General features: G+C 41.8%; 1 protein-coding gene across 1 annotated transcript in view; it reads right to left on the reverse strand.

The window, feature by feature from the left end:
- Positions 1-22,445, reverse strand: part of LOC309846311 (uncharacterized protein) — a gene marked incomplete at both ends in the record, with an annotated part of 41,194 nt that extends 18,749 nt beyond the window's left edge. The window contains one exon of the mRNA XM_082695186.1: positions 22,319-22,445. Coding sequence (XP_082551312.1) covers positions 22,319-22,445 — 127 coding nt within the window. The remainder of the gene's footprint in view (positions 1-22,318) is intronic.
- Between the last annotated feature and the right edge of the window lie 1,155 nt (positions 22,446-23,600).

Raw genomic sequence — 23,600 nt, forward strand, 5'->3', positions numbered from 1 at the left:
CCCAAGTTATAAGGCTAATAAAGTGAAAAAGTTAGTATAGAATTCTTCATTAAATGCTCCTTTTCTTTGATAACAATAATATTACTTGTTCTCTGTAATAAAATTAGAATATTATAGAAACACATACACATAGGAAGTTGGACTCACTTAAGTACCATCATCCAAAGGAAACCACTGTTAACATTTTGCTGCATATTTATCTGACTTTATGTGACTAGTCATTGCGGTTTGCTGGATAATTTCTAAAGTAACAGCTCTTAATTCTTTTTCTTATGACTTTTTAATAATGTTTTCATTTGTTTCTCTTTTTAGTTTCTTTATAATAGACTCAAGATGTATTTTAAATTTAGAATTCTCAGGGCACAGAACTGTTTTATATATTTTCTTTCCAATGTCTTTTTAATCCCTAAATACTCAAGTCCTTCCTTATTTAATATTAGGAGCTTTAATGTTAGGACTTCTACTTTTATGTAGCACAATTAAGTATATACTATGTAACATTTTTAGGTTCCTTGCTCTTCTATGTGTTTATATCTACTTTTTTTGTTGTATCTATTACAAATCTGCTAGACATGTCATCTATAGGAAACCCATGTGAAAAATTTGTGTCCCCTGGACATTTCTTGGCAAATTTCTGTGGATCTATATACTTATTTCAAAAGTAAAAATTAAAAAATACATTTTCCAAATATTATCAAAGGAAACTTCATCTTTGAGAATTGTCCCAATCTTGGTCAAAAGGCACCCTTCTTGACATTATAAGATAAACTTTTAAACAATTTGCCCAGAAGACATTCACTTTATGGCATTTAAGGTGTTCTCCATCCAGACTTAAGGAAGAAGCAATTTTCTTTGCCACATAAACAAGTGAAATTGTGCTAAGGGGGTTTAAGGAAGCCATGGGCCCTTTAAGATATATCTATAGATAGATAGATAGATAGATAGATAGATAGATAGATAGATAGATTTTTTTTTTTTTTAAGAAAATAGACGGTGCGAAGTCCACTGCTTTCACAGATCAATCATTTGTGAGCATGCCAGTTCAACTGGAGTAATTTCCGTTAGCCCATTAGAGAAAAGTTATAGAGAAGCCCGGTGTAATCTTCTGAATTTATGGTATCATCTGAGAAGGGATATTCTGTGACTATGAAAAGTTATAGTAGTTTGAGGCTAAAGAGAGTGAGGGCAAATGGTATGATTACGCCTTCCTTCATGAATCAATTCCAGATGTTGCCATTAGATTTTTTTGAGTGTTGAAGGAAAAAATATATATATTGGTGCTACAGACATCATAGAGTTAATCTAGCTGAAGCTTCTCCTTTTACAGAGGAGGAAACTGAGGTCTGGAAAGACTAACTGTATGTGCAGATCCTACAGTCAGGTGGGAATGGGTCTAGAACCCAAACTTCCCTGTCTAACCCAATAATATCCAATTTGGGGTTTGCATAAACCATAGCAATCAGGAGGTAGAACTCAGACAGCGTTGAGACAAAAGTTCTTTTTATCCCGTCATTTATCCCTTACAATAGTTCAAAGGCTGTGTTATATAGATAACTGAGTAAGAGAAAATGATGAAATGAGAGTTTGGGAGATGCATTGGTGGGAAAACTGAAAAAGATCTAGGGTCTTTGGTGAGAATACAACTAGAAATATACTAATTCACTATATTATACTTTACCTCTTTTTAAATGGGATATCCTTGAAAATTTGACTCTTCATAACTTTTTCTAATAGAAGAAAGGGTATCAAGTATGCCTACCTAGATCTGTTACTCACTTAAATGGTTTCGAAAAGCAATCACTTGAACCATTGTGTGGTTCTTCATATGTCTAATTAAATTATTTTGCCTCATCATCCCTAGAATATTAGTATCGCGAATATTAGTATTCAATGTCTGTTTATTTGGAGGCATTTGGGATGGCTCCTCAGTCAGACTCCTTTAGAATGAGCACTTGACGAATGCTCATCCACCATTGTTCTTTCCCAGAGGATCTAGCGTCCAACTAGAAGCCCTCACACAGCTTGGAAGGCACAATTTGCATTTCATGAAAAACAATTTTGAATTTCTGCATTCTAGCAGAGTGGGCAAGTATATGGGCTTGGATCCCGGAGGAGAAAGATGAGAAGGTAAAATCTCAACACGCAGGATTTTGGTTCACTCCAACTGGGTTACAAAATTGCCAACTGGTGGCCCCTAGGTTGCTCAGTGGGTTAAAGCCTCTGCTTTCAGCTCAGGTCACGATCCCAGGCTCCTGGGATCGAGCCCCACAATGGGCTCTCTGCTCAGCAGGGAACCTGCTTCCTTCCTCTCTCTCTGCCTCTCTGTCTACTGTGATCTCTGTCTGTCAAATAAATAAATAAATAAAATCTTAAAAAAGAAAATGACAACTGATCCTAACCCAAGTTCTAACCTGTGGATTAGATTTGGAAATCTCTATTATCATCTTATAGCTCACATCTGAAAAAGTAACTTATTAAAGTATTAATACAAAAAGCAAATATAGGAGCAATTCGATCAAAAGGCACATTTTATGATTCTAGTTTGCTAAAAGCAAATGGCTTCTAAATTCCAAGCCTCAATTTTCTCATCTGTTAAATGATGATAATAACCCAGGTATTTTTGGTTGAAGTTCAGTCAAAGTAATGCATGAAAAAGAGCTATTGGGAAATGGGTAGACTATTGAGGGTTTGTTGTTTGATTGTTGTTAACAATAGTCCCTCATCTTATAACCACAAAGTACCTGTTCTGAAACCATGGTGCTTATTAACATTTTCTCATTAATGATAATAGGCAGAACCTTTAGTTTGAACAATGACAGAGCACAGAAAGAAAACAACATAAGACAATAACCACAACCATTTTGCACACCAGATGATGTGGACATATGTAAGAATTTAGGCATTCAGAATGCCCAGGGAGAAAGGAATATCTGGGTATTATAGGCTTTAAAAGGTGCAGGAGGGGTGCCTGCGTGGCTCAGTGGGTTGAGAGTCTGCCTTCAGGTCAGGTTGTGATCCCAGGGTTTTGGGATCAAGCCCAGGGTCAGGCTCCCTGCTCCACAAGGAGTCTGCTTCTCCCTCTCCCTCTGCCCCTTCCCCCCTGCTCGTGCATTTTCTCTCTCTCTCAAATAAATAAATAAAACCTTTAAAAAATAAAAATATTAAAAGATGCAGAAAACTGATAGTTCATAAATTAGTATTAATCTAGAATGATCCTACTATGCTCCAAAGAATCCATATTTTTGTAGCTTATGTGACAATCAAGCATGTGGGGTTTAAAACAACTTTTTAGTAAGGGCCACAGTATGAGTACACATTCCAACACAGACAATATGGAGAGGGGCGTCCAGGGGTGCACAGTCATTTGAACTACAGAAGATGCTGGGTATTATTAGAATCTGCTGACTGTGTGGTACTTGTATATGTTCAATAAATTCCACCTAAGGGATATTGCAGAGTATAAGTTCTGTCTTCTCCAAACATCCTTTTATTGGCTTCATAAAATCAATTTAAAAGTCTATCTAGATGGTGATAAGAAAATAGTCAGGTTGGTATTATAACCAAGATCTCATTACCAAGAAACAGCAACACAAAATACACAGCAGCCCTTACAGAATGGTCCCTATTTCGTGCCATCAAATCCAGTTCTTAAAATTTCAACATGAATCATACTCTAGTAGGAAATGTGTCAGTATACACTTTTACGCACTGGCCAAAAAAAGCTGCTTCTGGTAAGTGTTCCTTCCTTCAGGACTTACTCGGAAATAGGTGGCAATGACATTTGCATTCTGAATCCTTTTGGAAACTTTCTCTTACGTTTCTCTCCTGGGGCTGCCCTCCAGCAAAGACTCAAGGCCAGTTTAAGCATAAGATCTGCCTGTGTTTGAGTGAATGAACAAAGACGAAGCAATTCTTACCTATCAGGAAGCATGGTGATAAAAGGGACCCAGACCCCGTGGTCACCTCGATCTCATTTCCATTTGCAGCCACTTTAAGACTTAGCAACGTCACGGTCGCTGAGTCTTACTCCTTTTCCTAATAATCCACAAAGCTTTTCCCAAAGTAAGTTCATCAGGACCCAAAGAGTGTAATTTTGGAAACATGGCATCAAGATCTTTAATCTAGGAAAAAAGATTCCACAAACTCCATTGAATAAAAGGCCTCCAAGAGAGCTCACTAGGAAAACATATCTTTCTTTTACTTATTTTTTTTTTCATAGTGCAAATTGATGAGAACACCCAAAATCAGACTCTGGCAAATCAAATCAAGAGGGAATGTATGTTCCGAGGGGCAGCATGTTTTTTGGAAAAGATTTTAGAAGGAAAAAGCAGACCCAGCATTTTTTTTTTTTTTTACATTACTTACCTTCATTGCCCAAAGCTGAAAATTTCTCGAGTACTGTAGAACGAAGTATTGATCCAAACGTGTCCTATCATACTCAGCTTTGTTACCACTTAGAAAAATGTAACATAAACATCATTTTTTAAAAAACTCTACAAGCTTAAGGCTTAGTCTCACAAATAGCTAGTGGATTTTGCTCAATGACTTAAGTGTCAAAAGCTCAGCCCTAAAATGTATAGATTAAATTCCCCTTGTTTGTATCCTGTGACTGAACGGGACTTCATCAGACATCAGTTAAAGAAATGCTCAGAACGGCAACAAACAGGATAAAGTGAGCTTTCTGGGTTCTTGTCGTAACTAATGTGTGTTTCAGGTAGTTAGCCGATAGGAACCGGAGGGGGACTCATCCGACCTGAATGTTCCTCTCAGGGGACAGAGGTCTGGAGTCTGGTGTAATGTTCTCGTAGTTCCCCAGAGGAGGGGGATTGGAGCATCCATTAGCATGATTCCGTGTATCAATAGTGAAATAAAATCAACTGCAGACCCTTAGATGAAATATGGCTTTACCACCAGAGCTGAAATTGCTAAAAGAATCCTCTAAGGTACACAGACAAGATGTTTGAAGCAATTTAAGAAGTTGGGACCCGCTTTACAACTATGTGTTTCCATTTTAAACAATGTCCATCAACTCTTTGAAACCTAAGCTGACTCCCCTTACATTATACTTCCTCCCCACTCCCATACTTGTCTTGTTCCATGTTTCTTGCTTTTGTTCTTGTATGAGGTCAGCGTGACTGACTTTCCTACTCCTTTCTGCAGTTGCTGTTCTCTGCTTTGTCTCATCTTAGTTTCACATTTAAATGAGTGCAGCGTTTCTCACCATTTCACCACAGTTTGTTTCATCCCAAATTCTTGATTTTGACTCATGTTGTTTGGAGTAATTTTCTAACAAGTGTTTTTTTGTTTGTTTGTTTTGTTTTGTTTTGTTTTTTTCAAGAAGGACTTATGGGTGCTACATCTGTTGCCTTTGTTCATATTTGAGGATGTCTGGAGTAATATTCGTATCTGAACGACAGCATCTTGCTTCCTAAGATTCTCCCCACCCCCACCCCTGCCCTGGAAGGTCGAAAGATACTTATCCATTGTTTTCATATTGACCATTACACATCCCACCAAATTTCTCTAGACAAACAGGATGCCCTTTAGAAGAAATTTTCTTTTATTACATTTATAAATATTATTCCAATCGCTGGGCTCGCCACCTGAGAAACCGAGAGGGCCCTTTGTTAAATCATCTTCTCTGTCTACTATGCCTTTCATTTCTGCTTTAATTTTTTTAATCTCTTTCCCGTTTTTTCTGTGAATTCCCTGGAAATAGCTCAAGTCTTCTCTACAAGTATCCAACATAATTTCATGTTCAAGTCCTTCTTAAGAACACATGAAAGAATTATTTTAACTCATGCCGTGCTAAAGAAGGAACCATATCCAGCCAAAATAGATAGGAATGTGTCATTACATGAGGATAATTTATAGTGGAAAATTCACTTAAAGCAAATACACTGAAGTAAACAAGGATATGACTGAAATTTAAAATTATGAAGATAAGTTTGTCTCAGTTTAGTTTATGATCTGTTAATTCTTTTTTTTAAAGATTTATTTATTTATTTTAGAGAGTGAGATCGTGGAAGGGAGCACCAAAGAGAGAGGGAGAGAGAGAATGTCAAGCAGACTCCCCACTGAACACAGAACTCCATGGGGGTCTTGATCCCAGGACCCTGAGATCACCATGACCCATGCCAAAATCGAGTCAGGTGCCTAACAGACTGAGCTACCAGGCACCCCTGATCTGTCGATTTTTAAAGGATTGCCTCTTAGAGTTTAAGGGCATCATTCCTTGACAAAATTCTGTGGTTGCTTGTTATAATATCCTTTCCTTCCCACTTGACTTCAGTGAAATGATCATAAGAAGAGCCATTTATAGGAAAACACTAAAGAGCCTCATCAATTCTTCTAAGAGCCTCTCTTATCCCTTTGACATTTAAGTCATTGTTTTCGAACATACCTATTACATCACTTCTTTGTTGATTTTCTATTTTCTTCAAATGTTAACTGATCTAAAGCTGTGCGATGCTCAAATGCTGTGATTAGAGTGATTCTTCAACATTATTTTCGTGAGATCCCACACTATCGGCAGAGTTTTTTATTTAACGTTGCAATCAATTCCTATTGAATTTTTCCATGTTACTGCTGGATGCTGTGAGAGGACCCATCCAGACACTGATATGAAATATACTAGTCTTAATGTTCAGGTGGATGAAAATTTTATACAAGTTGGGTTTTGTGAATGTTTTTTACTTTTCATTTCCCTATACAACTTATAATTCCAGGAAACTAATTCATAAATTCATTTTTAAACACTTATTACACACCATAAGGAAGACTTTTAGGAAGATTTTCAAAGATTTTCAAGTAGTTCAAGAGAAACTACTTTGGTGGGGTTTTGGCAGTAGGGGAGAGAGATGACACTCAACTTAGAACAAGGACAAGAGGAGACTGATAGCCAAGGGGCAGGGTGAGGGCAGAGGATAGAAAATTATCAAGAGGAAACATTGAGCCTAGAGGGAGTCTTACAAAACCAATTGGACAAGATTCTTGCTACAGGCAGGCAGGGTGATAAGATACCCAGGGCAGGAGATAAGGAATTTCATCAGGTATTAAGGGTGACCACAGACCAAGGGTAGGAGATTTTCTTGAACAGATTCATCAGGATTCTTCCTAAAACTGAACTAAACAGGACAAGAACAGAGCCTGAGGTCAAGACCTAGTCAAAAAAGAGGGCTCAAGTTGATCAAAGAGAATCTGTCAGTGGTCTTTGTCCCAGTACTGACCTAGGCTTTCTCCTTTTCTTCCTGTTGGTATTTGTACGTTGCCCTTTGGCCAATTTTGTAGCAAAGTCTCATATTGGACACATCCTTTCTTGAAATAGGGTTATTAGCCAATTTCAGAATTCTGAACCGCACCCCCCCACCGACTACAATTAACCATGGCTTCCTATAATTTGCTAGTTTATGAATTCAAATCAGGCTAGATTCTCCAAAGGGGTCACTTCATCCTGTCAAAAAGTGTTCTTTTACTTATCTCCCCAAAATGTCCCTTTCTCCATGCTGCCGTAGAGTGTGGAGTTTTATATTATAAACCTCTCTGGATTTAGGTAGGAAAAGTCTACTTTCAGGCTGATGGCTAACAGGAAGACACCCCCGTTTTTCAAAATTCCTTTTCCTGTGGCTGTTTCCTGCCTAACTCCCTCTATCAGATATCCCCCTGAAGCAGCTGGAATCAACACTCCTCTGACTCCCGGCTTGCTGAGGATTTCCTTTTTAACTCTTTCACATCTAAGGATGTGTAGTTAGCTCTGGGCCAATTGTAATGGGCTAAAATTGCAAGATACCATGAGCCTAACTTATAATCAGTCTACTGTCAGCGAAGGAAAGTATAATAGCTCTATTTCAAATGACTTCTTCATGCAGAAAATGTATAAATCACAGCCAGGATGGCGTAACATGAGCTGTTCTTGGGTTTATTATTTCCATTTTGAAAGCATATTTAGTCACGCTGTACGCAAGGTCAAGATTCCCAAAGCATAACAAGCCACTAGATCGATGAAGTCTTTGTAGGCAACTATACATTGATTCAAATTTGGGTTCTGTCACTTACCGTCTTTGGGAACATGACAAGTAATTTAGCCAATGTGCCCCTCAATGACATGTCTTTAATGTGGAGGAACAGTGAGTCCTTCACAAGACCTCTGGGAGGATCAGGAGGTTATATGTCGAGGACTTAACACCATCTGGGCCTCTAGCAGACTCTCGATCATTGGTAACTATCCTGAATTCCAACTTATGTGTTACAGGTAAATACCACTTTTTCTATAAAGACAAAAACTTTAACATTGTTGCCAGAATTTTCATAACCCAGGAACCCAGAGGAGTTGCTCAGTCCCTGCTCTGGGCCCAGTTGTTTTGGGGACACACTGGAGAGCACTTCTTAGCAATGTCTTATCCGCCTTCTTCCCAAGGGGGATGCAAGCCACGAAGGGACCTGAAGCAACAGCATCTCCTTGAACTTCGACTTCTTGGGGTCTCAGGCTTCCCATCCAATGGACTCCCTCATCTCAGCCTCTAGTCACATACTTAAGGAGATTAATATCTCACCTTAAGGGGCCTATGACAACCAGCTAACAAATAATGGAGTGAATCTTCAATCGGTACCCGGCACCCCTTACCACTGGACAAAACGTGAAAACGGAAAAGAGAAAAAGGATTTTCCCTGCAAGAATTCCTGTTAGATATACTACCTTGACCTGCACCTTGCCAGTTCAAATCATGAAACTTAGAATCTTTTATGGTTACTGGGAAAATTCATAGTTTATCATATTTTGTCGGCTGAAGAGGAAGAAACGAATTGGCCAGGTTCCTGGGGGAAAGATAGCCTGTCATATTTGCTGAGATTTATTTATGAAAAAGCACTCGGGATGGGACTTTTGTGCAACACGCTCCCCTCCTGCTCAGAGCACCAATAAGTGCCAAGCGGACAGGAGAGGCTCCCAAACTTGTCGGGACGGGAGGTAAAGGAGAGCACTAAAATAAAGAACGTGGGGGACACTCTCAACTGGCATCACTTAAACTTCTTGATTATTTAAACTTCTGCAGAATAATGATTGCATTTTTGAAAGTAATACATCTGTTCCTTTCCCTCCCCACCCCCATGTGGTTTTCTAATCCCGAGGTAATTACGTTTTGACAAAAATTTATTGGGACATCTGTTTTTTCCCTTAGATCTGCAGGTCACTGTGTGACTCTAACAGCAGCCCAGCGGAGAGCTGAGCTGGGGAAAGAGAGCACAATAGCTGGCAAGATCCAGGGCGCCCTGGGCGGTGGGTTTCAGTTAGAGACAGAAAGGACAGTCCCCTGGTGCCACCAGCCCGCACCTTGTGTGCTGCCTGGCTTGGTGCTCAGCTGGAGATGCTGGCCTCCGAGGGTGAGGGGAATCATAGACGTGGCGGGGGAGGGGACGGGGGAGGGCTGGCTGGTAACAGGCTGCGGCGTGCATCAAGATTCATGCATTTTCTAGGTTGGCATCCAATATAAAAATAATTCATGGAGGGAAGAAGATGGGGATGCAATGCACAGGCCATATGTTTGGAACCCCTGCCCATAATGGCTGGCTGTGGTTACCAGCGTCTGGTGCCACCGACTAGATTAAATGATGGTACCCTACGGAGGCACAGAGACCAGAAAGAGTCCTCTAACTTCAGCATTTGATAAACCAGAATAACCCAAGAGCTTTACCTATCCCTAAAACCTCTCTTTTAATTTTTTAAAAATCACAGCTTTACATCAGACCTTTTTTCGGTGGATAAACAGCCAAAACTTCCTACCTTCTATTTTTTTCTGCAAATCTCGGCTCCCACAGGAAATGGCTCTATCAGAATTCCACAGGGAGTGCCTTTTCTCCCTGTGTTTCCACCTTTGAGCTCTCATAAGGAAGTTCGTTTTCCTGAAGTGTCCAACCCAATATCTTGGCCTCACATTTAAAAGAGTCTGAGTGACTTGCCTTCTGTGCCAAATGAAACCTTGGAACATTGTGGGGGTGTTTCTGCCATTAAGAACGTAATTAAGAATTTCAATAACTAAATGAAGTTCCATTTCCCTTTCCCTTTAAAAAAATTAAAGGAATCATAAACATGATATCTCATAGAGACATCATACTCTCTTTTTTCCTGAAAAGGATCAAACTACCATGACAGTGATTACAGATAAATATCCACTCCCTGAACCAAATTTAAGAAAGGAAGATGGCTCTGGATAGAATAGTACATCTCTTCCATGAATAGGAAAGAAAACAGTCATGTTATTTCTTAAATTTCTTTATGAAGTACTGAACAGGAATGAGTTTCCAGTTTTCAGATGGGAACGTTGAGACAGAGGGGCAGGGAATTAAAGGTCATTAAGAATCATGCTCCGGGGCCATGCTGGGCATGGAGCTCAGCTCTGGGTCTCAGTGCTGGGCTCCATTCTTTTGATTATCAAAGTGTCCAGTGATAAGGCACCATCCAGTGGATTCTGCAGAACCCTGGTTTCCCATGAGGTAACTGGTAGTCTGTGGGAGGGGGGAAAAAAAAAAAAACACTTTTTCTTTAGAATGAGTTTGGAAATACTGAATTTAAAAAGAAACTTAAACAAAGGCACCTGGCTGGGTCAGTTTTTGGAGCATGTGACTCTTGATCTCAAGGTTGTAAGTTTGAGACCCAGGCTGGGTGTAAAGATGACTTAAAAATAAAATCTTAAGGGGTTCCTGGGTAACTCAGTTGGTTGAGCATCTGGCTCTTAATTTCAGCTCAGCTCATGATCTTAGGGGTGTGAGATCGAGCCCTGCATCCAGCTCCATGGTCCGCGCGGAGTCTGATTGTCCCTCTTCCTCTGTTCCTCCCCTGCTTGCTCACTCTCTTTAGCTCTAAAATACATAAATAAAAAATACTTGAAAAATAAAATCTTAAAGAAAAAAAAAGCTTAAACAGGTTCTTTAAGGCTGGAAATCTTTCATTTTCTGTGAATTATGGAGCTCAAAGGCAAGAACAGATGATGGGGGGTGGGGATCTTAGCACAGGTTGCCATAGCAGGACACCATGGGGAGGATGGGGCTTAAACCACAGAAAGTCAGTTCTCATAGTTCTGGAGGCTTGAAGTCCAAGATCAGAGTTCCAGCATGTTTGCATTTTGGTGAGAGCTCCCTTCCTAGCTTGCAGCTGGCTGTCTTCTTGCTGTGTCCTCACATCAGGGAGAGAGGCTCTGGTGTCTCTCTTCTTCTCAGGGCACTGATACCATTGTGGGGTCTCCGTTCACATGCTCTCTTAAAACCCCATTACCTCCCAAAGGCTTCACATCACATCCTTACACCATCACATCAGGGGTTATGGACTCAGCAGAAATTTGTGGGGGGGACACATCCATCCCACAATCAGGTGTTGCCCAAACTTTTGGACTGCAGAATAATGAGGTTTAAGAAATGTCAAAATAGACTCCCCCTCATTTGATGATACAAAATGAATATCCTAATTGTATCCTGGAACAGGGCACATAGGAAGTACTCAGTTATTTTTGGAATGACCTCATTCACTCTTTGTGATATTTATTTATTTTTTTAAATTTTTATTTATTTGTTTGTCAGAAGAGAGAGAGAGAGAGCACAAGCAGGAGGAGAGGCAGGCAGAGGGAGAAGCAGGCTCCCCACTGAGCAAGGAGCCTGACGGGAGATTTGATCCCAGGACCCCAGGCTCATGACCTGAGCCACAGGCAGACGCAAAACCAACTGAGCCACCCAGGTGTCCCTTCATGATATTTATTTTCGTGCCAGAGTGTAGACCCAATTTATTCATAAATATAGACAAGAAATCTATTTTACTATGGTGGTTTGGTTTTGTTTGTTTTGCTTCTCTAAAGCAGAGAAATCAAGTTCAATATATAGAACAAAAAGAAACTTCCAGGATAATAAATTTCAACATCTCTGGGTCAGAGCTTGTAGAAATACTTGGAAAGAAAATAGACTTGGGCTTTTCACTTAAAAAACAAAACAAAACAAAAAACACCTCCAGAATCCATGATATTCCTCACGCTATTTTTCAACATGAAATGCTGCTGCTTTTCAATTCTTCCCATCAAATCCTAGTCATTCTCTAAGAGGCGACTTAAACACCTCTCCCATAAGCCTTTCCCAGGTCCCCAGGAGAACCTACCTGTTCCTCTCTAGTGCTCCCATAGCCCCTCTATCTTCCACTGTGTTCACTTTAATGGTGCACGAAATAGGAATAACAATGTTGCCACTGCACTGCTGTAAATCTTGTAGGTTACAATCTCCCATGCTACCTGGGCACTTCCCTGCTCCTTAAGACACAGAATGGTACCAGGAAAGTGCTAGGTGTCTAAAGAATGATTGTTTGTGGAGACCAGCAGAGCACAGAGCTAGGGAATTAGGAAAGCATGGTCGGAGCCCTGCCTCAGCCTCCAACTTGCTGTTTGACATCGGGAAGCTCACTCCACCTCTCTGTGCCACCAACAACCCCCCCCTCCCCAGCTCTCCCTGGAGACAAAGGCATGGGTTGGGTGATCTCTACCTCCAGCCGTCCCCAGACATGGCAGAGCTTTCTATGACGAAAATGCATGAACGTTTCCTTCCCAGATGGCCTCATCAGAAAACAGCCAGTAGCTCAGAGAGAACACTCAGTGCACAGGTCCCACACTGACATTTTAAGTCAAACACAGATGAAAATCTCTCAACGCCCAGATGAAAATAATTTGGTCTTCCCCGAACCTATTTTCCCGTCACCCACGTATTTGCAATCACTGTTTCAATTTTCCTCCTCTTAGACATCATGGAGACATCTTTCAAGAAAAACAATACGCGCCCAAACCCAGCAGCCTGCCTGGAAGGGCTTGGATGTGCTCATTAGAGCATGGGGGCTGTGTGGGGCTGTGCTCCCTCGGCGCACAAAGAGCAGCAGCTGGATGGACAGCCCGCCGAGGGTGAGCAGAGGGCCCTCTGCCAAACGCTGTTCCTTTAATTCACCTAAACGCTGACCTTGAAAAATTGCCCTTTATGGGATGTGATGAGGTGTGAATTCAATCTCCATCCTCACTTGGGGCTTGTCATTTTCTGTGCTGTGATTGCCAGTTGTCCCAGACAACATCAGCCGGCCTGGCAGAGGGTCGGGGAAATTGACAAGGTCCTCTGGGGAAGGCTGACATCCAAAGACCCACCCCACAAACTCATTTCAGTCATGCCCCTCTCTTGCCATTATGATTTCTTTTTTTTTTTTTTTTTTTTTTTCAGTCACACCAGGTTGGTACCCATTCAATGACATCACTGGCATGGCTGAATTATATATACCCTCTTTGATAGGCAGGCAAAAGGGGGTGCTCTTCTGAGAGTAGGCTTGGGAAGTTTCTCTGTGCATTCCCTTTCCTCCTTAAATTCTCCAGCTCCTGACCCAAACCAGCTCACGCCATACTTCTTCTGAATGTTCCAAAAGGGTGAGAGAGGGGAGTGGGCATTCTGCAATTTTTCTTGTGCTCAAAGAATCAAATGCAGTCAATTTAACTTCATCAAATCACTGACAACAGACGCTGATACAGAGGATGGAAAATATGCAAGGCCAGAGAACAGCCAAAATCCTACAGTTTCTATCAGTATTAAAGCCAGATGTTCCATGGGCTTTTCAAATTTGATAAAACCCACCAACGATAAAGGCTTCTCCCTGGATCAGTTGGTCCCAGGGCCCATTCATCAGTACGTGGGTCACGAGGCACCACACCAGGTTAGCAGGTAACATTTAAGGCAACCTGAAGGTTTCTTGGGAGGCTAGACAGGTCCTCCTTTGTGTGTGGGCTGCTATAGGTTGTGGCTCAATCGGTCTGTTTACACTACACTTGCTATGGCAACGTTTATCTGATATGGACAAAAGGCATCTCAATTCTTGAATTAATAACACTTGAGTCAAGCTTATGATTCAACAAGAGGTATTCAAACAGTTTGAGCGAAGGCAATGTTTTCTTTGAGGCCAATGAACACAGCAACAAACCTTTGGCTGAAGTGATCCAAATGTTCAGGAAGCAAGGGTTACCAGGCTCTGAAAACCATCAGCCCATCCTTACAATTAGAGAGCAGATGGGAGAAAAATAAGTAACTGCCCATCCCGTCGGATGGGACCCAGGCGCATTAGAAAGTACAAGAGGGCCCCCGCATGTAGCAGGGACTGCAAATTCACTGCCTAGCCCTTCCTCCTTGTCCCAGTGACGCCCTAAGGCTGCATTTGGCCCCTCCTCCTTGTCTCTGTCCCCAAACTGCCGGGCCCCACAAAAGTCAGGTGATTTGATTTCATGGCAAAACTTTTCTGGGAAGCAGATGGAGCCCCAGGGGCTCAGGTAAATGGCTTTCCCCTCCTTCCTCCCCACAGTTCCCAAACAGAGGTTTCCTTTTCTTCCCTCCATTGAAAAGTTGCCAAAACCACTCCATACTGTACAGCTAACCCCAAAACAGGCAACGGAGAATGATGTTAATTTAAACTTCTGCCTTATTAAGTAACAAAACCCAGAAATAATGTGATCAAAGCCAAAAGACACAAACTTCTGCCATCTTTCTTGAGATAAAAGGAGCAAAACACCCATTAACTGAAGGAGGCTTGGACACTTCATAAAAATAGCTAATTAAGTGTTGGAGTAACTTAGCATTTTGCCTCCCGAGCCCTGCAATACTCAGGACTAGCCTGTATCCCCTCCAATCTCACTCCTTCCTGCCGTGACTCAGGGAGTCACATAATTCTTTTCTCATTCCCTTCATTGTGTGCCAAGGCCTGTTGTAGGCGCGGGGAGCACAGGAGCCATCGGTAAACCCAATCCTCACTCTTGAGTACTTACACCAGGATGATTAGTAGGGGGGTGAGCAGGACAGATCAGGCAAGTGTCAAGTGCTTGGATGAAAATAAATGAGCATAAGAGGAGTGAAGGGCAGTGGGGCAGGACAGAGGCTGCTGTTGGCCATCGCATCTGAATCCTGAAACGCTCGCGAGAATTTCTCCCTTGCTACAGAACCATCTCCTCTCGGGTGTGTCATTACCAACTTGGTTTTTCAATGGTGTGAGTGAATTCATTGCTCCAACTAACCTGAGTTCTACTTGCTTTTTACGTTTTAACCTGCAAACAGTTTTGAACACCCACCCTATACCAGATATACAAAAACAAAAGAGGGCTGGTGTCCACTGGACCAGAGTCCATTGCCTGGTTAAGGAGACAGATGCACACATCAGTAGCTCCAATGGATATAAAGCTGGGGTCCCTTAGTATTCTGGAGCCACAGACTCATCTGGGCGGTGAGTTTAAAATGCAGATGCCTGGAATCCAGCCCAGATCTGCCAAATGAAGACCTCTGAGTAGGGAGGGAGAGAGCCACAGTATTTGCGTTTTCAATCATGTGCCTCCTTCCCTGAGATTAGTTCTAATACCTAATGAAGACTGAGAACCACTGGTATTGAGAAAAGAACATGAGACTTGGTCAGTGGTTATAGTTCTTTAGGGCAGGTCCCAGGCCCTATCTGCTTTGAAATTTTGGGTTTCTAATATAGTACCTAGTCCCAAGTGCAACTCTATCGGTGCAAACATTAATGAGAAAAGAAACAGGTTCAAATGGAGGACACACTTGATTTAGGTTCCTGGAGAAGGGAGGAAGGAATATCTCCCCCCATGAGTGTTGTGTAATTGAAATGAAAGAAACCCAGGAAGAGCAGCTACTATGGCTCTTTGCAGGTAAGAGATGCTCTGAGACGGTGAGTTCTCACCAGCCGTGGCTTCCCTCTGCAGAACCCTTCATGGTAAATGCTGTTATATTGCAAAATGTCCTCAGGATGATTTCATTTGAAGAAACAATTCTGTTATTAAAGATCATTGAAAAGCACTGCTCTCTAATGTTCTAGACTTTTCCTCCCAGGTCTGTTATCTGTTCCTTTTCCACCACTGAACTTACTGCAGTCAGTATTGGCAAACAACAGGACGAATGTAGACATTGTGCTTGGAGCCTAGCACTTGCATATCTTCCCATCCAAATGTCTTCCTTCCTTATAAGAAGATAAAAACATGATCCGACTTCCACTGAAAAACTGTAAGAGAACAGATGAATCTAATGAGACCCCATGGGCAGGATTACAAGTGCTCAGGGGAGGATGGACACCAAAGGAAGGCCAATACATGTCTTCTCCAATGTATTGTTGTAGATTGAAGTATAGTTAATTAGCTCTATATTATTATAAAATACTTTAAATATGCTTACAGTTAGAAGATTAATTAACTTTTCCATTTTTCCCTTATGACTTTTTAACCAAAGAATCTGTGAAAATTCTAGCTAAGATTGTTGATGTGTTAGCAACTGCTACTTGCCTACCAAATAGCCATTCTCTCCTTATGAACAAACACTAATTTTATTATGGAAGGAAATGGGCCCATTCGAATATGTATCCCACATCCCTTATAACTGAAGGATATCATGTGAAAGCATTATGATCTATGGGAAGTGAGTACAAATGGCATAGAGGAACAGAAAATGTCTTAAAATAAAGCTTCCCAGACATATGTTGCCCTTTATGCATCTAGTTTTCTCAGTCTAAACATGGACATGATGGCTGGCATTCCAGCAGTCATCTTGAGAGCATGAGGTCAACCATTACACCCTACAGATGGTAGAGCACAAGGCCAGAGAGACCCTAAGACTTTGATGATATCAGGGAGCTTTCCTAACAGGTTGACTACCTGCTCCAAATGTATTTTACGGGAGAGAAAAACAAACTCTTAATATCTTCAAGTCACTTTTGTGTTTTGCTTTTTCATGTCTGTTACTAGCAACCAAACAGAATTCATAACTAAGACAATAAGAAAGCTAATATGCTATAAATGAAGCAAAGCTTCAGAGTATTACCTATATCAGGAAGCATTATCCGCCAGCAGTCTGCCCACAAAAGCGCATTCAGGTGAGATTTCCTGACTTTTTTATGTGTTTCCAGATCTGAAGGTTTTGGAAAGTGTATATGAACAGTAAAGTACATGGGGCTGTTATCCAGAGAGGATAACACAACACATTTGTTTGCCCAGCACTGCACAATGAACAGTGTTAGACATGAGTTGTCAACGATTCTAGAAAGTTACATTTTAAACCATTTTCAAGAGGGGTATATTGTATATGAAAAGGCCACTTAGGGTCATTAACTTTGAGATCATTTTCAGACTTGCCATATGATTGTAACATTAAATGTCACCCCTACCTACCACCTCTTTGCTTAGCCTTTGTATCTGTTCTCTATATGGACTAAAAAGCATGAAAGCACTAGGTCCCCATTAGACATCCTTCCCAAAACCATGCCAAAGCATAGGAAGTGTGCATTGAGCACATTTATATATGTGTCAGGTATAGAAAACAGCAAACTTAAACAGAGCATGCCCTTTGAAGTCCTGAAGTTGACTAATGAGCTGGGTGGGGAATGGCACTGAGAATATTTCCCTCTGGCTTTTGCAAGACAGAGGCAAGCAGCCAGGCTCAGGAAATCCACTCAGCAAGGCACTGGGCAAAAAGGGGAGATCAGCTGGGATCCTAGAGGCACTCAGACAAAGCCATCAACAGACGCAGTGGCAAGCAGGAGCGCCAAGAACATGGCCATTAATGATAGAAGCAGCCGACCCCAGAGACCCTCAGTAGACATCCCGAATAGGAGCCATCTTGTCCTGGGCCTTCCTCGCCAGTAGGGACCAGTGATGCTGAAGGATGTATAAAAGACTGTGATGTACCTGGCAGCATTCCTAATTTCCTTAAGCAGGACACACTCTATAGTTACATATAGACATACAGACACCCTATTAGTTAACCAAAGAAAGTGATGCTTAAGGAGATTAAATCAGTTGGCCAACATGACATCGTTTATAAGCAACAAAGCCAATGCTCAGATTTGAGGCTGTCTGCCTCCAAACCCCATATTTACAACTCTCATGCTATGTAGGCTTTCTGAGAGGAAGACCTCCCAAAGTTGAGGGCCAAAGGTCCTTACTAAGGAATCATTAAAAAAAAAAAAAAAAAAAAAAAAAAAGAGTCCTGTTGTTTTAATGAGTAGGTTGGTTTTAATCTTGTAGGCAAGACTTAATTTTCTTGAGCTTATTGAAATATTGAAAGTAGTTCATGGTTCCTACAAGGAATGTAAAGATTCTAATTTGGAAAACAAGGGATCCAGGGGGTATGGGGAGAGTGAGGATGAGAAAAGTCATTATCACAGAGACAGTCAAGCTTTGATAGTCTGAATGTGCCAAGTGATTTCTTTATTTTTCTAATTACGGCTTCCCCGTTTCCTGAGGTATAAAATCCAAATGTCAGTATATAGTCACAACTGTCCTAAGAATACAATAAGATACCTTTATATTCCTTGGTTGGAGCCTAAAACTTGAAGATAGCTCCCCACTCACTGTCCTCACGCACCTCATGCATTGACTGGAGAATTCACTATGTAACTCAATCATCCCAGAACACACTGGTGTCCCAGGACATTGCTACATTCCACTACTTTGGATCATTTTCTACCATCACCTGAAATGACCTTCCCCTATTCCCTACATGGCAAAACTTTATCTGTTCTTAAAAAAAAAAAAGAAAGAAAAAAAAAGATTTATTGAGGGGTGGGTGGGTAGAGGCAGAGGGAGAGGAAGAATCTGAAGGAGACTCCCCATCCCAAGTGCAGAGCCTCGTGGACTCCACCCCATGCTCCAAGACCATGACCCAAGCCAAAATCAAGAGTCAGATGCCCAACTGACTGAGCCACCCAGGTGTCCCAAAACATCATCTGTTGAAACCCCACTCAAGTACAAACTCTTTCTGAAAGCGTGCCTCAAGCTAGGTCTCTTTACTTTACCTAAACTTTCATTGTCCAAACAGAATTGGCCCAAGAGAATTTATTTCCCTCTGCACTTTGTTTAGGTCTCTGTTTGATAACATTGTAACATTGTTTATTCATTTTGCTTAAGTGTGTCTATGAGTAACTTATTAGTATGTGAATCTCTAGACTCTGACAAGTACCAGATACACAGTGGGAAGTCAAGGCTGAATGCAGAGATAAATTGTAGTGGTGACTTCAATAGAAATTGAGTAAAAAAAAAAAAAATCAGATTTTAACATACTGTGATTCAGATGTTTTCCTGGGTTTGTTAGACCTTCACAATATAAAATATTTTGCAAAAGTCTAATGTATAATTCTATTATAAATCAAAAGGGAATTAATTTTATATACTCAAAAAAGGTTGTGTTCATGTTCTAGCTTGCTCTTTTTCCTCTCAAAGTCTGCAATTCCTGTGAAGCTCAGTGTCTTGGTTTATGAGAAACCTTCAAAGCTTTTGAATATGTAAATCATTGATTCTTCACATCTAATATGGGAACACACCTGAGCAAGAATTTTGGACAAATATTGAGATTCCTGTCACTAAAATCTCTGATAACCAATATTTATTGAGTGCTCGTGTGTGTTGATGCTTTCCTAAGCACTTTCCATGTATTAACTCCCCTAAATATCTAGAGGCTAAGACAAGGTCCAACTCTAACAGAGGGCATTACACATAGTGAAGAGAAAGGAGAAAGATTATATAGGAATTGCAGCTCAAGACCCCTAAAGATTCACCAGGAGTAGTAAGATTTTTCAGAAAAATCTGCCTGATACCCAGACCAAATATTAGGTACATCACTACCTGTAGGCACATCACTACCTATATTCATACTGAATATAGAATTTACTTCATCTTGAATGGGTAAAAAAGATGTGGTCCATATATACAATGGAATATTACTCAGCCATCACAAAGGATAAATACCCAACTTTTGCATTAACATGGATGGAACTGGAGGAGATTATGCTGAGTGAGATAAGTCAAGCAGAGAAAGTCAATTATGATATGGTTTCACTTAATTGTGGAGCATAAGGAATAGTATGGAGGACCATAGGGGGAAGAAGGGAAAACTGAAGGGGAGGGGGGTGTAATAAGAGGGGAGGATGAAACACAAGAGACCTAGGACTCTGGGAAATGAACTGAGGGATTCAAAGAGGAAGGGTTAGGGGGATGGGGTAGCCAGGTGATGGGTGTTAAGAGGACACACATTGTGATGAATCCTGGGTGTTATACACAACTAATGAATCACTGAACACTGTATCAAAAACTCAGACTACAGTGACTAGCTGAACATAAAAAAGAAAAAACAAACAAATAAATAAAAGAATTTATTTCATCTTGAAGATTTTTTAAAACTACAATAGAATTGTAATGTGATTAAACAAATAGCAATATTTTAATTTTTTCAGTTTTTAAAAAATACTTTATTTATTTATTTGCCAGAGAGAGAGAGCACAAGCAGGGGGGCCAGCAGGCAGAGGGAGAAGCAGGCTCTCTGCTGAGCAAGGAGCCTGATGCGGGACTAGATCCCAGGACTCTGGGATCATGACCTGAGCCAAAGGCTGATGCTTAACTGACTGAGCCACCCACGTGTACAGACAAATACCACTATCTTTTGAAAAAACAAGCAGAACAGAACCCCTAAGACCAGGATGGATAGCAAAGTGAAGCTGGGGAGATTTCACTTTAAACTCTCGCTCCTGCCAATTAATAAACACAAGGAGAAAGTGACTTAACCTCATGGAGCCTCAGTCTCCTGAGCCCTCCCGCTACAGATAAAGTAGCTTAACCATCTTAGAGGGAAAGCTCCTTCTGATATTCTCATGACCGTGGGAGGTACTTCCAGATGCAGAATGAATGTATTCCCTTTGCTGCCTCCATCCCGGTTGGTTTCCACACACCGGGCTCTGCCGCCGGGTCTTGGGTGTAACCAGCACTCCAGCTGCCCCCCCCCCGTTTGAACACTCACCATTCTGACCTTCAGAGGAGAAGTGAGTGACGGAGAGATGCTCTTGTGCACTGCTCATTCATTCCGTCCTCCACTGATGGAAGGTGTCTCTTGGACTTGCTAGAAATGTGTCATCTCCTTGTCACTCCTAATCCTTAGTGCTAGTTGTGCTCATCCGAACCTAACAAAACTAGGCACGCCACCCTCCCATGTGACAGAATTTCAATATCGGACAGCAGTGGGTGAGCCAGTCCTTCCTGATCATCCTTCCCGGTCAAATATTCATTGTCATCCACCTCAGTTTTCCTTGACCCTTATGGCGTTTAAGATGAGTTTCATAGTAACTCTTTAGAGTAAAATATGGTTTTCTAAAAATAAAAGGAGGTCATAGCTACATCTTTGCAACGAGAGTGGAAACTTGGTCAACCATTAGTGTGCAGGCTTCACGTGTGGTAGAAGTTCAAGGAGAGGACCTTAGATGACAGAGGCCTCACGGGAGATAAAATGTCTATCATTTGGTGTGAGGCTTTCTGTTTGAGCTAATTGACCCATTCAAAGAAATGGAAAAATCACCCTGGGAGGGTTCCTCCACTTGTCTGAAAAGATTATTTTTAATATCCCCCCATTATTATCTGATATTGCTCCAGAAAGGAACCTAAGTAACGGTTCCTTCTTCCCTTCTTCTTCTTCCTCCTCCTTTTTCTCCTCTTCCTCCTCCTCCTCCTTCTTCTCCTCCTCATCCTTCTCCTTCTTTTATTTTTTTAATATTTTATTAATTTATTTGAAAAAGGGAGTGTGTGTGTGTGTGTGCATGTGTGCATGCATGAGTGGGGGAGGGGCAGAGGAAGAAGCAGATTCCATACTGAGGTGGGAGCCTGACTTGGGGCTCAATCCCAGGACCCAGAGATTATGACCTGAGCCACCACCAAGGGGTCATATGTTTAACTGACTGAGCCACCCAAGTACCCTCTTCTCCTTCTTTTAAATTGGAAAGCTAGAAACATACTGCTTGAGCAAGATGACTATACCACACTAGATTAGGCTTTTTAGAATAAAGAATATATAAAATTTAAAGTAAACAAATACATGATTTAATGCATGACTCAGACTAAACATCATCTTTAATGGTGATGGAGTGGTCATGACCACTGGGGATCCGTTCTGGGGGGAATGGTAACGTTAGGTCTCCAGAGAGGCTTCTCGACTGGTTGCACGGTAGAGTCACGTGAGGAACTTTCAAAAATGGTGTAGTTCCCCATGAGATTCAAATGTGTAGAGAATCACTGGCATCGAAAGAACATGATGACCTGTAGAAGCTGGAGTCATTAAGGGGCTTGGGAACCCCTCAGAGATGGAGTCCCCAGCCTCAGCAGAGAGCTGAGCTCATTCTGCCCATTTCCAAAGAGGCTTGGTCCACTGAGCCTCTTGTCTCCTCACCAGAATCAAACCCTTATGGCCACAGGTAACCACAGGTGATACATGTTGTCATTGACCCCAAGCAGGACAGCATCCTCACCTCTCCTTGCTTCTTCTTCATCCTTCTTTGGCTTCTCTGTTTCCCCAAGGCAGCCTGAGTTCACAACACTAATGAGCAGATGAGGACAGCTGTTGCTGCCACCATCGTAGGCCTCCTTAACATTCATGCCTCTCTAGGACTGGTCTGAGGTTGAGATAGAGCAGTCCAAGAATAATGTTCACATGGATGATATATGAAGCATCTTTCATGTAGCACCAAGCGAGAAGCTATACATCATTTCTAAATCTTCACTCTATAGCTGGGGATATCGAACCTCAAAAGGGTTATGCAATTGGACTCCACACCCATGGCTGGGACCCAACTCTATCTGGTTCTGGAAGCCACGTCTTTGTATGAGATACTGTCAGTCTCTAAATCTTGCCCCCTACAGAGTTTCTTTCCCCCGTCATGAAGTTAAATGAAGTCCAATCCAAGGGAAAATAGCTCTGGGGAAGTGGAGAGGAAGGGCAGGGAGAACCGTAACTAGTCGACCATTCCCACTTTAATATGTGCGAGTTCTGTAACCCCCCCTGTTACCGCTGGGGACAAGGAGGAAGGAATAGGAGGCGCTAAGAAGGAGGGACCAGCTGGGACACGTGTGAGAACCAGAAACTGCATGGCACTAGCCATGGAAGAGGGAAGCAGAGCAGGAGGAGGGGTGGGGGTGTCCCAAGAAGTTAACATGTAGAAACTTCACTCTGTTTTCTCCCCCTTAGGACCTGCTCCTTCTTTTGCTCCTGCCAAGCAAAACTCATTTAACTCTTATCAGATTTAACCACATCATAGGGAAGGCCAGGAAGAAAAAGGCAGTGAACAGATTTCTGATTTCATAGTAATGATACCAGAGGCCTGGTCAAAATGTTGGTGAGGAAGAGTGGGTAGGGAGGAGTAGGAGAGAGTGTTGGGCCAGATGTGTTTTAAGTATGGGGGAAAAAATAGAAGTTAAGCTGTGCTCTGTGCTGGGCTAGGTTTCACTCTTTGTGGCCTCGGCTGGAGAGAAGGCCTTCGTCCCATGGTGGCTAAGTGGAGGGCCAGCTCCTGCGGGTCAAGCCAAGCCCAAAAGCGAAAAGCCTATCTTTTGTTTTGAGCATGCAGTATTTGTTCCTGAGATCGGGTCAGGTCCTTCCCTGTTCTCATCCTCTTCTCCAGGCAAGGGGAGACTGACAGAGGCCCTCCCTGGAGACCAGATCCACACACGGATTCTTAGGTTCCTCCTTCAGCATCATCAGAAGCCAGCTGCAAGAAGCCAGCGGTCAGACGGACTTCCCCACAATCCCCATTT

The sequence above is a fragment of the Mustela nivalis genome (assembly GCF_964662115.1).
Source record: "Mustela nivalis genome assembly, chromosome: 13".
NCBI classification, from domain to species: domain Eukaryota; kingdom Metazoa; phylum Chordata; class Mammalia; order Carnivora; family Mustelidae; genus Mustela; species Mustela nivalis.